This window comes from Augochlora pura, chromosome 5, assembly GCF_028453695.1.
Source record: "Augochlora pura isolate Apur16 chromosome 5, APUR_v2.2.1, whole genome shotgun sequence".
Lineage (NCBI taxonomy): Eukaryota > Metazoa > Arthropoda > Insecta > Hymenoptera > Halictidae > Augochlora > Augochlora pura.
Window position 1 is genome coordinate 17,827,380 of NC_135776.1, and position 16,249 is coordinate 17,843,628.

General features: G+C 40.0%; 2 protein-coding genes across 8 annotated transcripts; one reads left to right on the forward strand and one right to left on the reverse strand.

Annotated features, from left to right (window-relative positions):
• Positions 1–339: 339 nt before the first annotated feature.
• Positions 340–8,241, forward strand: LOC144470369 (serine/threonine-protein phosphatase 2A 56 kDa regulatory subunit gamma isoform). 7 transcript variants are annotated; one of them, XM_078181405.1, is made up of 9 exons: positions 340–538; positions 1,260–1,322; positions 3,628–3,802; positions 6,233–6,435; positions 6,503–6,897; positions 6,963–7,296; positions 7,382–7,600; positions 7,667–7,894; positions 7,970–8,241. In XM_078181405.1, exons 1-9 carry the CDS (start codon positions 509–511, stop codon positions 8,117–8,119), a joined length of 1,797 nt encoding a protein of 598 aa, XP_078037531.1. In that variant the 5' UTR covers positions 340–508; the 3' UTR covers positions 8,120–8,241. The 7 variants fall into 7 exon arrangements, with proteins under 7 accessions (XP_078037531.1, XP_078037532.1, XP_078037534.1 ...); XM_078181406.1 differs by lacking the exon at positions 340–538 and adding an exon at positions 882–1,095; XM_078181408.1 differs by lacking the exons at positions 340–538; positions 1,260–1,322; positions 3,628–3,802 and adding exons at positions 3,827–5,099; positions 5,281–5,787.
• A 4,697-nt stretch (positions 8,242–12,938) lies between these two features.
• LOC144469999 (chymotrypsin-like elastase family member 2A) lies at positions 12,939–15,538 on the reverse strand. Its single transcript, XM_078180758.1, has 5 exons — positions 15,109–15,538; positions 14,611–14,857; positions 14,043–14,188; positions 13,697–13,968; positions 12,939–13,131 (listed from the first exon to the last, which is right to left on the reverse strand). Exons 1-5 carry the CDS (start codon positions 15,194–15,196, stop codon positions 12,949–12,951), a joined length of 936 nt encoding a protein of 311 aa, XP_078036884.1. The 5' UTR covers positions 15,197–15,538; the 3' UTR covers positions 12,939–12,948.
• Positions 15,539–16,249: the final 711 nt, after the last annotated feature.

The following is a 16,249-nucleotide window of genomic DNA, read 5'->3' on the forward strand; positions in this document are numbered from 1 at the left end:
TGATTGTATAGCAACCGCGTTTAGCGTTAAAATAGTTGACAAATTTTTTGCGGGAACTTGATCGATCAACCATCATTCAACTCTGTCGGTTGTGCTATAGCCTGTGTTATCGCAGAACATAGCTGCGCCATGGAATCATTGGATCTCGTAATGTTAATAAGTATTAGCAATTAATATTCGTAGTGTCAGAGAACGTATCGAGTATGGAATTATGGAATAGAGATAATGAATGATTGTCTTGCGGATGAACGGAAGTAGCCATTCACTCAGCGTTTTCGAGGAAGCTAGTGGAAAACCGGAGGCTGTAACGTTGAATAGGCGAGTGGCGCGAATCGCCGGTCGAAAGGTTCAATCGCCGAGCATAGCCAATGGCCGCCTCGAATGAGTGTCTCGTGTCGGCGTCTCGGTGGCCGCTGTGATCGATGCGTTGTTACGTATTTTCAAAGTGTGTTAACCCGCTCGTTCTGGTCGATCGCGCGTATCCGTTATTCGGGACCGAGGGAGCAATATGTCGAGCCGGCAGTCGAAGAAAGAGAAGGTTCGTGATGCATGTTGCCGATTTCGAGTCTATCTCTGGCCTCTGATCTTGTCTGGCTCTGGATTTGGTTCTGATCTTGCGTGCCTCTCCTTACGCGGTCGGTGCACACGTATGCAATGAAAACGGCGTTCCTTTGCGACGAGGAGAGATCGCGGGCACACGCGCGCTTCGTAGACAGAAAGAGAGAGGGAGAAATATACATGCATATATCTGTAAATAGAGCGAGAGTGACTGAACAAGCACTAGAGTGAGTGAGTGAGAAAGAGAGAGAGAGAAAATGAATGAGTGAGTGAGCAGAAGAGAGAACTAGAGGGAGAAGAAAAGAGGAAGTGAGAAAGCGAGCACAAATGAGTGAGAAAGAGAAGGGGATCGAGAGACGATGACAGGGGTATAGTAGGAGAGTAAAGAGAGAAAGGGAAGAAGGGAGAGTAAAGTGAGTTCGGGGAAACAACCCCGGTAGCTGAGACACCGAAGGGTGTAGCGTGATTTCCGATTTCCCGATATCCGTTTCGCAAGCACGTTTTCACGGACGAACGTTCTGAAGGGCCGGCATTATGGTACATCGAATCTACTAATTCTCGTTTCCGTTCATGACATCGTGCGAGTCGACAGTTTCGTCTTCGCGAACGGTGCCCCGCGTCGTGGAAATGTGAATTGTTGTGGTTGCCGTCGTGGCATCGTGAGCTCGTGCAAGTGGTGAATATTGCTCCTTTTGTTCCAGGATGCGTCGAAGATTGGCAAGGACAAGGGAAAGAACGGCAAGGATGGCGAGACAGGTGACGAGGTGAGGTTATATCGTCTATTCTATGTTCCCCCCTTTCCGAGCACCGACGTGACTCGACTTCGGTTTACGAATCCTCGAGACACTCCTGTCATCGATGATTCCTTCCTACTGTAGTCCCGCTTCTCTCCTGTTACATTCACAAAACTTGACATATCATATTCAAAACGATGAAATGTTTCGCGTCGGTCGTTCTTCGGTATTGAAACATTCCACGAACTCCTTGGAGTCCATTCACGGTGTCCATCTTCGGCTCACCTGAAATTTTTCTCTTTATCAGAATCGTTTATCGCGCGTGCAACTTGAGTCTATGCACATACGTAGAGATAACCGCGATGCTATTTTACAGCCGGATCCGTCATTGACAATCATGCGACGTTTATATTTCTCTAGAACGGTTTTACAGTTTTCTTTGAAAAAAAAATGTTGCTGACACAGGTGGCGCTTGAACATGTACAACTTAGTTGATAAATAGAAAACAGCGTGTAAACCGAACAGAGTCCAGATAAAATATTATTTATTCGTCTGATGCTCGCGTTTTTTAAAAACTTGTGCTTTCAGCTCTGTTTGTACGCTGTAATTAACGACATTTTAACGTTGTTACACATTTCCTTATTATGATTAACATGTAATTGAAGTTTCATGCCCGATATGTGTGGTATCAACTTTTCAATATATAGGGTGTAACTTAAGAAAAGATGGTTCGTTTTACCTCTGATTGCAAAGTACAGTAGTTTCGAAAAAAGAATTTTCTTTTATTTACCAAGATTTATACTTGTATTTACTTATTTGCATGAACGTCACACGCCGGTAGATAATAATAATATCGAGATCTATATTTGTTAATTCGAACGATTAAAATGCCGTTCGTAGATTGATCACAGTGTTTTAGAACGTATTCGTTCGGTATTTTCTTGTGCTGAAGTATATTGTCATTTTGTCATTGCTTGGTATTTGTTCTATCGTGCGCGCACATGTGATACGAACCTATAATTGCAACAGTTAAAATAACTCGAATGTTTTATACCGTTAACGGCTAAGAAGGTAGATACGAAATAAACCAGGAACCAATGGATTAGTGACAAAATCGTTTTATTTATAAGCTTGATTTATAAATAAATTAAATATGCGAACGGCCTGTATAGCCTGTAGAAAATTTCGTAGTGCATCGAATTCGATTATCGATCGATGATAACGTAAATTAATCGGTTAACAATTTATTACGGCCAGCAATAGTTTAACAATAATTTACCACTAAAAGTAATGTACGCTATGATTAATTATTTACGAACAAATTAAAAATGGGTAAATATTAATTTCAGTATAGCGTTATTTATGATTATGTGAATAATCCATATACGTATAATGTATTATACGTATATTATTACCTGTAGCATCACCTATGAGTTATTAAATTCTGAATGGTAACAGATTCAGATAATGTAGCGATTGTAAAATTTGCATGTATTTACAAGAATATTCAAGCAATCACAAAAATGCCTTACAGAAATGTATGCAGAGAGGTAGGGAAGTTTAAGAAAAGATTTAGTATTAAGTCGTCTAGCTAAAAAAAATTCATCAGTATCATACAAATAAGCTGTTAGCTAGGTTCCTCGAGAAGAAGTTTTGTGATTGGTGTTGAAGTCATTCTTGCGCATCCATATGAATGTTCTCATTCAATGAAATGCAGGTATTCTTTAGTAAGCCAGATTGATGTAGATCTAGCAGACTAATTTATAAAAACGTTACTTTAGCCTGTACGTTTGCCAAACATACTGTCAAGTAACTATCATCTTTTTTGGCTGCTAGAAGTTGCTCTGAATGGACATCACTTCAGATCAAGGGTCAAGACCGACACAGTGCATAAATGGTTTCAAGATCACCTACAAAACTTCTCTCAAGGAATCCAGGCATTAATGCGACGTTGGAAGAATTGTATCCAATGTAATAAAGATTACTCATAGATCGGCATACATATATATATATATATATATGAAAAACATATTTCTTAATAGCAAATTGAGAGCAGATTATTAAAAAAGTACACGTGTAGTAGGCACTTTCTACTTGCTCTTTTTATCTGGAGCAATTGTAAAATAAACCATTGATATTGGCTTGAAATTGTACGACTATTGTCCTTTTTGAATGAATTGTCAAACATAAGGGTGGATAAAGTTGGGTCTGCCATGTTCTTGCATGTATTGTGCCAGGGACTTTGTTGGTCAAATTTACAGTTTTATCGCAGCTCCCGAATTTAAACGTTTCGTTCTATTACGTTGTCAGTGAAGCTTTCAATATATTATTCCAGACTAACAAGGTAGCAGGAGGACCACCTGTGACCAGCGCGCCGCCACCACCGACGCTAATCAACAAAATTAAATATCAGCCAGGCGGTCCTGTAATAAAGAAGGACAAGCGACAAAGTAGCTCGAGATTCAATATTTCAAAAAATCGGGAGCTTCAAAAATTGCCGCTTTTGTCTGGTAAGTTACCAGAATCAGTTTATGATTCTGTAGAATTCGAATTGGCACGACTGTAAGTCATTCGAAATAATGTCTCTAATTGAAAAAATCGAGCGCTAATCTTTCTACTGCAGTTATTACCGCAGAATAATTAATTAGTCGACCAAAACGAGAATACTAAACATACTCGTCATTGGCCTTGCTAAGAATAAACCGCAATATACTTAATGATTTTTAACGCAAGTAGGTGCGAGTTGTTTTCTATCACTGATTTACACAAGTTAGAGTGCAAGCTTACATGGAATAAAAGAAGCCGCGAATCTTCATGCGATATAAAAAGTCAACGAGCGTTTTAAGCTACAGTTTAGTAATAAAATAGGAATCTGTCGAACTCATTCCAACGATTACGAATTCACCGAGCAAATTTTTGGTCAGCGGGTTACAAGTTTGCAGAAATTACGTACAGAAGGCGGCACCGACATGATCTTGGTGCGAACAAAAAAACTTTTCCACAATGAATTTTACGCGCTACCGGCCTAGTAATAAAATGTTCTATAAATTCGTGTGTTTATCTCTATAAAAGTTTGCAACACTGATTTTAAAATATGTCAAAAAGGTAACTTCTTTAGCGAGAAGTCACTGCAATTAAGACACATCGGGGAAATGGCACCGTAGTTACTGGCGAATATATTACTTATTATTATCCAAAATCGAATCGACGAATTAATTTTGCCATTTCAATTTTGCTCGCTGAAGAATTGCGAAGTAACTACGTCAAAGCGTATCGATTGTAAGGTGCGGTGGTTTGGGCATGCGCTTCAACGTAGTTAGCGATTCCTACTTTTCTAACGTAAACAGTCGTTCGTCGTTCAAACGGTCTCTGTCATCAACAGCAATTTGACAATTTGATTTGCTCACACTTCAGTGATCTCTCGGGACTTGTCAATGGCTGTGTCGATTGTGCCGGCGTAAATAATCGCAAGAGATCTGGTATCGTAACCGGAATCTCGGTATAGGCAGTTTTCGCTCGAAAGAACCGTCGGTTATATCGAAGCAACAGATTGCTATGTAAAGAAGGAAGACCGGTGCGTATACTCGAACGCAATAATGCCTTCCGAGTTTAAGCCTGCAACTTACCACTTCTAGAACGGTTTGTCTGTTCCCTTAACTTGCCTGCACCCATATCTGCATTTACTACAACTAATAGTGAGAAACATCAGTGGAAACCGACCAGTTTTTCTCTTAAAAATCAAAAGTAATTGACACTCTACACAAGGAACACTTATCATATTATTGAAAATAACACACTATTGTAACGGTAAAATAATTTTCATTGATTATTTTTCTTCGAAATAATTTACAATATTCTGCTATTACGAACATTATTGTAAACAAAATAAATATTTTATATTAACTATATTAATGATCAATTAAAATATAACTTTTTCGGCTAGTAAAAGAAATTTGCTTTACTACTTGATAGTAATATTATGTTACAGATTACAACTTCTTGACTACATCCACAGGTTTTATATACATATACGAAAGTAAAAGTACACTAACAGTAGCATCAGTAAGCGTATTCGGCATCGATGTAACGTAATGAAATTATTTAGTAAAATAGTGAAAATCGAGGATGAATTTGTAACAACTTGGAGACATCCGTAATTGTTCTATTAGCTTAGTTGTTCTCCACTATTTTCCCTCAATGATAGCAGTTTCAGGGAGTGGTAAGTTTAGCCGTTTTCTTGGAAAACATTATTATGCTTTCGCTCTAATAGATTAGACGAAGAAATAGCAAGCTTTCGGGCGAGAATCGTTTCGACAGCCTCTCGAAAGCAAAATGGTTCACGTGGACGGATATCCTTTCGCATCCGGCGGTTTGCCAAAAAGTCCAAGCTTCCATCAGGGCCTCGCCTTAGCCACGGTCCTCTCGCGGGAACCGAATGAGACTTATTTGTCCAATTTTTCTTCGCATTATCAGCCGCTACGACCTCTATTAATTGGTAACAAATTTTCGAGAGATTGCCTTTCTCCGTTGAACCTAGTCATTTTTAAACAAACATAATTGTTGCAGGTACGCAAAGAAGCTGTCTGTGGAGAACTCGCATATGCTGTGTGAGAGGGGAAGGGAGTGTGTGTGTGTGTGTGTGTGTGAGTGAGAGAGAATAAAAAGGGCTACCGCGAAGGGAGGGGGTCAAAGAAAAACAATTTGTAAGAACGGATGTAGTAGAGAGATATAATGTATGTTAAAGCCACATAAAAAGGTACCAGGAAAGGGAAAGAGCTTAAAATGTATAGGTTGTACGTTATGGTTACTACGGAGTTTTATCACACAGTCCGATGAGTATTTTCTTGCCGTCTTGTATTTGCTGTATGAATTGTGTATGAGTTGACGATGAGGTTCGTTTTGTCTATATGAATAGCGGTGTCTTCTTTTCCTCGTTTTAGAAACGCAACAAGGGAACGAACGGGAGGAACTTTTTATACAGAAACTGCGACAATGTTGCGTTCTCTTTGATTTCGAGTCTGACCCTTTATCGGACTTAAAATGGAAGGAAGTCAAACGTACCGCCTTGTACGAGATGGTCGAGTACGTTACCAAGAACAAAAATGTGATCACGGAGGCTATATATCCCGAAGCGGTGAACATGGTAAGACGAGGATACCCTATCATTCTCAACGAATAAGAAAGATTTATTTGTAACGGATTGTTTCTAGTTTGCAGTGAACCTCTTCCGTACGCTTCCTCCGTCATCGAATCCGAACGCCGCCGAGTTCGATCCAGAGGAGGATGAACCAACTCTGGAAGCAGCATGGCCACATCTGCAGTTGGTTTACGAATTTTTTCTTCGACTACTCGAGTCTCAAGATTTTCAACCTTCCATAGCGCGGCGTTACATAGATCAGAAATTTGTCCTGCAACTTTTGGAGCTCTTCGATTCGGAGGATCCGCGAGAAAGGGATTTCCTGAAGACCACACTTCATAGAATTTACGGGAAGTTCTTAGGGCTTAGGGCGTATATCAGAAAACAAATAAACAATGTTTTTTACCGATTTATATATGAAACTGAGCATCACAATGGTATTGCTGAACTCCTAGAGATTCTGGGAAGGTAATTCCACATACTGTACAATTACTTCTCATTCGGAACGCATTTTAAACTGCTTCTTCTTGCAGCATAATCAACGGTTTCGCTTTACCACTGAAGGATGAACACAAGATTTTTCTATTAAAGGTGCTTTTACCTTTGCACAAAGCCAAATCACTGTCCGTCTATCATCCGCAATTAGCATATTGCGTTGTTCAATTCCTAGAGAAAGATCCGTCGTTGACTGAGCCTGTTATCAGAAGTTTACTGAAATTCTGGCCGAAGACACATTCCCCGAAAGAAGTGATGTTTTTGAACGAACTTGAGGAGATTTTGGATGTGATTGAACCTGCCGAATTCCAAAAAGTCATGGACCCATTATTTAGACAATTGGCGAAATGCGTTTCGTCTCCACACTTTCAGGTATTTTAACATTTTAACAGTAACATGGACAATTGAAAGAATTTATGTCGACATTATCCGAATATATCATTTAATTATTCTCCAGGTGGCTGAAAGGACTCTTTACTACTGGAACAACGAATACATAATGTCTTTGATATCGGACAATTATTCGGTCATATTACCGATTATGTATCCAGCATTCTATAAGAATTCGCGGGATCACTGGAACAAGACCATTCACGGTTTGATCTACAACGCGTTGAAACTGCTCATGGAGATGAACCACAAAGTGTTCGATGAATGTACTCAACAGTATTATCAGGTGCGTAATTTCTGGTTACAAGAACAACGCAACGACACATGTGATACCAATTCGTACGTTTTTCAGGATCGTCAAAGGGAAAGGAAGCTTATGAAAGATAGAGATGACGCTTGGATGCGCGTGGAAGCTCTGGCGATGAGACATCCGAATTACAACGCAGCTGTCAAAGGCTTAACTAATACCGCTGCGAACCTCTCGTTATCACAACAGTTGGATAGTCCTCCGCCCGACGAAGATGGTGATACAGATCAAACACCGCTCACATTGGAGAAGATAGAAGCAAAAGCGAACGAGGTAGACTCTTGTTTACTTCATAGAAAACTAAACGAATGGTTTGTATCATTAATTGAAGTGTTTGTTCTGTTTTAGGCAAAGAAGATGACGAATACTAATAAAACCAAGCAACTTCTGCGAAGGAAAAGCGATTTACCCCAAGACACACACACAATGCGGGCATTGTCCGATCACAAACGTGCAGATGAGTACCTTGTCACGCCACCGGACCCCAATAATTGCTAGTCTCTACCGCAGTCTCTTCCCATGTATCCTCCCTTCTGCTGCAGTGATATTGGGAGTTAGCTTTTTTCGAAGAGAATACAAAACACAGCGACGATCCCAAATACAGATTCGATCGTATAGAGGTCAGACATTGTTGTAATATTCCCCCCTTGTATCGAAACTGTCAAGGCGTATGCTAATTGTTTCTTTTCCTTTACGGTAACAAGATAAAAAGCTTTCTCTCATTGCACCCAGCACCTTTGGAAGATATAACAATATGTCTGTAGTAATCTACAAGATGAAAACGATAAAAAGCTGATAACTTCTTATATACTCTTCGAAACGATCTACAAAAGGAGTCGCGAGACCTGCAACAAAACGTTACGTGTACTCGCTATAAAAGAAAAATCATGACATACAAGACAAAAACCTAGCGAATAAGGGTCCTAAGTATGTATGCGTATACAGAGTATTTTATAAACTATAGATTTCTTACGTATGAGGAAGTCTATCGCTGACAATAAGGCAGTCCTCGTGGAAATCATCTTTGCGATCGAAACGAAGATGACCGAGACTAGCCGCTAATCATATTCATAAAGAATTGTGTTCGAAAATTGTCTTGCGCTGAGCGGGGGATTTTCTTCATATCATAGAAATTTATGGTTTATCGAACACCCTATATATATATACTCTAAATAAACAAATTTTATACGAACGCGAGAAAGCTCGAAAAAAGTATGGCCGCGTGCTTGATGTCGTAATAACGATTAAAGAAGAGAAAAGCAAAGAAAAATCGATTTTAGTATGCAAGTTTTGAGGCGCTACACTTCTGAGCGAGGTTTCCACTGATACGCAAATAAAATGAAACGAATGATAATGGCAGACATTAAATAACAAGTGATACATAGTTGCTTCAACGCTAACAGCTCGTAATTTAGCAGCGGAATGAGCCAAATATACATAGAAAATAGGCAGAAAAAAATTGAAAAAAGACAGAAACAAGTGACATCGTTTTTTAGAGTTAGATGAACGTGATAGCACTATTTTAGAATATCGATTGTTATGAATCTGAGTATTCCTGAACGTACTACTTTTATATCTGTCGTGCCTAGATGCCTGTGGAACGCATTCGCAAGAATCGCCTCTGCCAGAGGCCTATAATTAAGGGTCGTTAATGAAGAAAATGAAAGAAAGAGAGAAAGCAACGAGTTAAAAAAACGTGACGTGACGTTACCGGGACGGTACAATTGACACCACGAATATTTCTCAAGAACGCTTGCATGAACCGTCGTTGCGTCGTTGCCTCGTCAGTCTCGCGGTTAATCGAAGAAAAAGAAGAAAGAAGTTATAATTACTGTTTCGTCGCTAATATAAAGTAAAAAAAGGAAATAACAAAATAAGAGACTCGAAGATTAGAAAAGTGTACGAAATTGCAAAAATAAGGCGAATCTAAGTAAAAATGAACTATCTTTAATCTTTTGCGCTGCTGGCAGGCTGTTATGTTAAACATTGTGTAAGGGATGAACTTGTTGAGAATAGATAAACGATTAGCACGTACTATTAAAGTAACGAAAATTGAAACCAAATGAGATAAATATAAAAAAAAAACTATTTACTATTTAATCGTCCCTAAGAAAGAAAAATCGCTGTTTTTGTTACTAAAAAACCGAGTATTCTTGTCAATAATAATTTTTATTACGAGGCGCGGTGTAATCTCGATGAAATTCCCCTTGAATCGTTCACTGTATCTTAAGGAGCATTTGGTAATAAAAATATTTTTAGTAAAAAATATTTACACTTGAACAGATTATAATTTCCAATGAACCGCCAAATAGTCCTTTTGTTGCAGCCAGAGTTTTGTGAAACTAATCGATCCATCGGGATTACATTGGCCTTACCAATCGTTGAAATCATTCGGAAGAAAGTAGGTGTGAGACGCATTCTTCAAACTATTGTCTCCTATTGAATCAAAAGGGACACGTCATTGAACTTCGCGTACTAGAAACATCTGAAGACTGTTACTTGTTCAATGATGAACGAGTACGTATTATTTGCTCTTCGAATTTTCATTTGTACGTAGTGTCAGGCTTGTATTATACAACATGTAAAATGACAATTTACTTTCGTCCGTAAACATCGTTACCTCAAGTAAGTTTGATCGATTGTTCTACATTTTTTATGATGACAACGGAACAGCCAATAATTAAGTACTTTGTAGATTAAAAAGAGAACGTAAGTAAGAAAACAGCTAAATACGCTTTACGCAAGGAGGAGCACAGATGTTGATAGAAAAAACAAATTATTAGGCAGCTTGAATCTTATAGAAAATCTTGATTCTTCCTTACGTAAAGTTTACAAGATCATTGTAGATCACAAAAGAGGAGAAATGTTAAGTAGGTGATGTCCGCGTGTACAGCGATTTGCTTCAAACCTAGAAATACTAATTATAACAGAACACAGAGCTGTGTATCAATGTTCGATTGCAAAAATTTTTTTAATGATCGTCTGTCCGATCGATTCGATTCCATGCATGCATATATTCCTTTTCAATTTGTTGGAAGCATAATTTTATAATAAATAAATAACTATAACAAACGACGAATATTAATCTCAATTATTTCGAAAAAGATCGCTTTACCTAATCCCGTTCACATTCAATATAGTCAGTTTTATGCTTTACAAACCATGCAAAGAATCAGTCTTCGTCAAATTTGAATTTCGCGTTTTTCGGCGTAGCCACAAATTTGGCTCAAACGAAAATATAAATATAGGGAAACTAGTCGCAAAATACTACTACCAATTTCGAGTACTAACACCACACCTCAGATTGCCATAGTTAAGGATTATTATGGTTAATTATGATTTTCATTAAAATAGCTAGTTCGCGGAATGTGGCGTACTGCATAGCGACAGATACCAATTATGGCATAATTAGAGCATAACAAAATAAACCAGAGGCACTCAACTGTTCAGGAGAGTTTGTTGCGTCGATATCATCTAACAAAAACCAGATTTGTTAATTAACTACCTTTATTAACATAGTATTTATTAAAACCTTAAGTAGCAATTAATTACATTTTTTAATGTTATTATGCATTTATTTCATATAATATCGATGGAACAGACGTTTCTCAATGATCCTGTACCATTGGATTATTCTTTTATTCCTCAATTATTTATTTTTCGAATATCAAAATTTACTTTTTTGAAATGCCTTTAATTACCAAAAATTATGGAATACAGAGATATTTTTGGTTTCTGAGTTTTGACACTTGATTTGTGAATTTGTTAAGGTTATGTTAAGGTTTATTTTTTTAAGAATTCTAGTTAAATTAATCGTATTAAACAATTTGAGACCAAATATAGAAAATTTGAACTACTAGTTCATGAGTTATTTCATTTAATTGAAACTGTTTATATAAAATGCAGGGCTGTCGGAAGACATAAATTGTGGCATCCTTAGGGGATAAAGAAATAATGTCGAGATACAGGACTCTTGAGGAGAGTCGACTGCATCGACATCATATAAAATAGACTTATAATAATCTCGCACAACATACTTTATTGTTTCTTGAAGTTTTATTAACTATTATGTTTCACAGTGTTGTCATCTGTTTTTGTTAGACGACATCAGTGCAGTATATGCTTCCTAATAGTCCTCTGCCATTGATCTTTTCTCCTGTAGCCTAATTATGCGATAATTATCGATTTTCGATAATGGTACATTGTTCGTAGGCGCTACAAAGATTTAGTTTCGACGTTTGCCGGTATGCGATGACAGTACGCCGTGATCCATGAACGGACTATTGTTGAAAAGAAAATAATTAGCCAAAATTAGTAATAATTATTGTTACGTGAAATGTATGATCGACGCTCGGCATCTCTAGGAGCTTTTTAAGACCAAGAGGAGTAATTTGGAGTAACTAGTTTCCTGAATATTTCTCTATTTCTGTTTACGTTTGGGTAATTTGGTCACAGGTTAAATGGCGCTAAATTCAAATTTTAAGAAGACAAAATAATTCTGAACGATATGAACGTCTGTTTTCTGTTTAATCAGCGCATTTGCTCGCAGCATTTGCCGTACAATTAATTGTTAAAATTTTGTCATTTTATCTTGGTTTCGAGAAATTTTGGTAAAGAAAAAATCAAACATGGAAAGATCTGCGCTTTCAAAATTTCTCTGTCCCACTTATTTTTGTCGACATTCGTTCTCGCCACTTGTTCACAAGCTTGACACGAATATGGATTTGCAACGATGGGAACTTGATTTCTATAAGAAACGGTGATAGAAAATTGTTTTAACAGAACATGAACATTCCACACTTAACCTAAGTACCCGACATTAAGTTAATTAATGGATGTAGCCGGGCTCATAATTGGTGTACCCTGCACTCCATGTTCCTGATGGAATATGTTGCCTGTGAATCGATATTTCTAACATCATCCAAGGAAATTCAATCACTCTGCGCATCGCGGTGTTATGCAACGAACGCACGGGACGCGAAACAAGTTGGGTTTCGCATCGTTCCGTCGCGTCATATAAATGCAGATCTTGGCATCTCAGGAGCTGAGAAAGCTGTCTATTTCATAAAATTGTGGGATTGCCTGGCCTCTGGCGAATGGATTTTCTTCGAAACTTTCAGCTACCCTACCTGTAGCCATTTTCTTTCCATTCGACTCGATCTTTGCAGTTTCGTTGCAATCGCGATTTATTTGCACGATGCATCGTGCGTTTACGCGTAGGTTCGAGCAAGTTCAATTGAAAATCTTGAACAATTCGGTCATCCTCTGTAATCGTATATTTACAATGCTTCCTCTAAACAATATTTACACAAATGGTATCTACAAAATTACAAATATTGCGCGTCCTCGTCCTTGTCGATGGTGTTCCTTATCCAGTCAACGTAGTGCTGCACCTTCGTATAAACATCCGGATAACCCGGCCTGGCACAACCCGAGCCAAACGACGTGACACCAGCCAATTGCCATACGCCGTCTGGGCGACGACATTGCAACGGTCCACCGGAATCGCCCTGCGAACAACCGACGAAACGTCGTTACGAGAGGGACGTCCACAGAAAATAAATTTGCGATTTTTGTCATATAAAGAGACTCGTGATTTAATTAGCAAGGTTAGTAAGCTATTCGGGGGATCTCTTTCAACTCTACAAAACTGTTACATTTGCTTTTACGAATAATGTTACTTTTCATAATTTTTTAGGCTTGGAAATGGAACAGCCACGAGACGAAAATCAGCAGTTTCGACGTCTGCTATTTTTCGCTTGGAAAAATACGTGGTAATGCTTGGAAAAATCCAGAAAACTGAAACCGAAACGACGAAAAGAACGAATCGAATCGGTCGAAGCTAAACCGATCTATCTCGTTGATGAAGGACGGAGTTCCGTCATCCCGGAGACGCGAAACTTCTAATCTAGTTAAGTGGATGTCGATTGAGTTATATCTTGTACGATTCTGCGGACCGGAACGTGGTTCCTCGAGCATCGATTAAAACCGTTCGCGCCAGCAGATTTTAGACCGAGGTTCGCCGCGGCCATAAAAATCTATGATCGTTTCTCTACTGATCGAAATTATACTTACTACGCAGCTGCCGGAGGAGCCGTCGGTGTGTCCGGCGCAAAGGTGGCCGCTTCGTATGGGCACCGATTTTCCGTACGCCTTTATGCACTTCTCAAGATCGAGCAATGGCACCGATGCTTCGAGCAACGCGGTCGAAAGCGATTGGGACGGTCCGTAACGGCCCCAACCGGAGGCGACGCAATAGCCATTCGCTAGCTTCTCCTCTGGTTCTGGCAAACGTATGGTTCTCACCACCTTCGACAGGGGAGCCGGTCTGGCAAGCTTCATCAGGGCTGTAAACACACGGCCTTTCCATCTCTTTCTCTACTCGTCAATTCCTTAAGCCAACCGAGGCACTCTCACCTACCAATGTCGTGAACGTAATTGTTGAATCTCTCGTGTAGGACTACTCGTTCTACGGGCAGCCTAGCCGAACCACGACCTCCGGAGTCCAGTTCCCATTCCCCTACGACAGCTGTCCACAGAGCGCCGATGGGCAAATTAAAAAGGTCGCTGTAAAGGAGAACAGTGAGTCGAGAAGAGGATCTAAACACATTCTACATACGAGTTGTTTATTTTGAAAGTGACCCAAGTCGATTTTCCAAAAACATCCAAGTAGCTATTTTAATATTTTTACGTTACATATAACATGAAAAGTCACTCGTAATCGAGAATTGAGGGGTTCCTGATATCATTTGAAGCAACTTTTTCTTTTGCGCAAATACTATACGCGACTTGGTTTACGAGTTATTAAGAAAAAACAATGACCAATGCTCGCCCCTTAATGGCCAGTATTTTTCGCTAATAGCTCGTAAACGATACCTCGAAAAACATTTTTCTATAGAAAAAAGTTACTTCAAATGACCATTGGGACCTCATTTCCCGATTGCGTGACTTTTGGCACAACCTTATAGTTCATATTACACGAAACTCACTTGTGAATACAGTGAGCTGCAGTGATCACCCAGACAGGATCGATCAGAACGCCGCCGCACCAGTGTCCTATGAATCCTAGTTTCGGATGCAACAACTGCAGCGACACTTGCCAGGGCCAGGAACCTCTTCTGCTCGGCTTCCCGTTGAAGATCCTGCCTGTGCTCGCGACGCTCTTCTTCCCAATAGATGTCAAGTTCCTCTGGGTGCTACCCTCCCCGAAGATTGCCCGGGGTTGCCTGTGTGACGCTGTCGGACATCCGCACTCTGTTATTTAAAAAGCTCAGGGTTCTCACCCGATTACCGCTATCTTTTAGTCAAGGACCTCGCGCGTATCAAACAAGTTGCTAGTTGCCCGCGTAGCTTTATTTCCACAATGTTATCTCGGATAGCAGTCAGCCATGAGCATGACTCTAATGGATATCACGAATAATGAACCCTAAAGACGGCGATCGAGCGGTTGTCTAAATTAAGAAAACAGCCTAGAATCGAGTGCTCACCAGAATGATTGTCGGTGATCCTCGGCGTCACGCAGACGATCTCCGCGAGAACGAAAAGGAGTATCGCTGATCGACCGCGAAGATTCATTTCCGGGGAGCGGGGTGCACCGTGTGTGTCTCTCGATCGATCAGGTTACCACTTCATGTTTGAAAATCCGCAGCGCGATAGAAAATGTTCACTGTTCACTTGTTCACTAGATCACCGTTCAAAGTAGACAATCGAGACGATCCTTCGCGTGTTCGGTCTCAGCGGACAATCATGGTAAACGATCGAGGAACCGCACCGAAGAAGGCGACGAAGAGCGATCCTCGCGCTGGATCACCGGATCGTTGGATCGCTGGATCGCTGAACCGCGGATCTAGCAGATCCTTCGAAGGAGTCTCGAAGAAAGTGATCGTTTGCGATTGCCATCGAAGAAGGGGGATTACACACGCTTACGATCGCAAACGAACGAATGGAAACTGGGAGCAGAGCTCCGAACGTACGAATATCGCTCTCACTAACGAAAGTTACCGTGACTCTCCTTGCCGCCTTCTCCTTATTCGCCGCGATTAGCTGATACCGTACATACATCGATTAGTAACGTTTACACTTTCAACTAATTGCCGATGCGATTTCGAGCCGGACGGATTTCTTCCAGCGCACGATCCATTTCAGGAAATATCCACCTTTCTACGGATTAACTCTCGCGCGAGCAGTTGCGATATCGTTGCATCGGATTATGCAAAACTATTCAAATATCGCGTTTAGATATTCTAACGTTTAGCATAATCTGTTGATTAGAGTATAGTTATCCGGCTCTTGACGCGCCCGAAGGAATTTCGTATCTGCGCCGTATCCGCGAATAAATTTTTTTAAACTAGTCGATTAGAATCGCAACAATGTCTCGACAAGTGGAGCAAGGAGGCATATGGCATCCGGAGCACGTCCGGCATTTTGACAAGGATATACGCGGCATTCGATCGATTAAATTTCTTTGTCGACTCCGTACCGTCCGCTCTCTCCCCGTTTTGATCTTTTTGTCTCGTGGTGCTGGGTTTTTTTTTTCTAATGGAATTTCGCGAGGATCGTTACGGAAAAACAAAACAATGAGTTACGACTCGCGAGGGGTACTCCGCGGCAACGGACTTTCACGATCAC

What these genes read in the sequence shown, in the direction of transcription:
- LOC144470369 (XM_078181405.1), top strand. Translation starts at nt 509, where the DNA reads ATGTCGAGCCGGCAGTCGAAGAAAGAGAAG. An exon ending in ATCCCGAAGCGGTGAACATG is followed by an intron (nt 6,436 to 6,502) that starts GTAAGACGAGGA and finishes GATTGTTTCTAG; the next exon opens with TTTGCAGTGAACCTCTTCCG. An exon ending in GTACTCAACAGTATTATCAG is followed by an intron (nt 7,601 to 7,666) that starts GTGCGTAATTTC and finishes TACGTTTTTCAG; the next exon opens with GATCGTCAAAGGGAAAGGAA.
- LOC144469999 (XM_078180758.1), bottom strand. Translation starts at nt 15,196, where the DNA reads ATGAATCTTCGCGGTCGATCAGCGATACTCCTTTTCGTTCTCGCGGAG. An exon ending in GATCACCGACAATCATTCTG is followed by an intron (nt 14,858 to 15,108) that starts GTGAGCACTCGA and finishes GATGTCCGACAG; the next exon opens with CGTCACACAGGCAACCCCGG. An exon ending in CAATTACGTTCACGACATTG is followed by an intron (nt 13,969 to 14,042) that starts GTAGGTGAGAGT and finishes GTGTGTTTACAG; the next exon opens with CCCTGATGAAGCTTGCCAGA.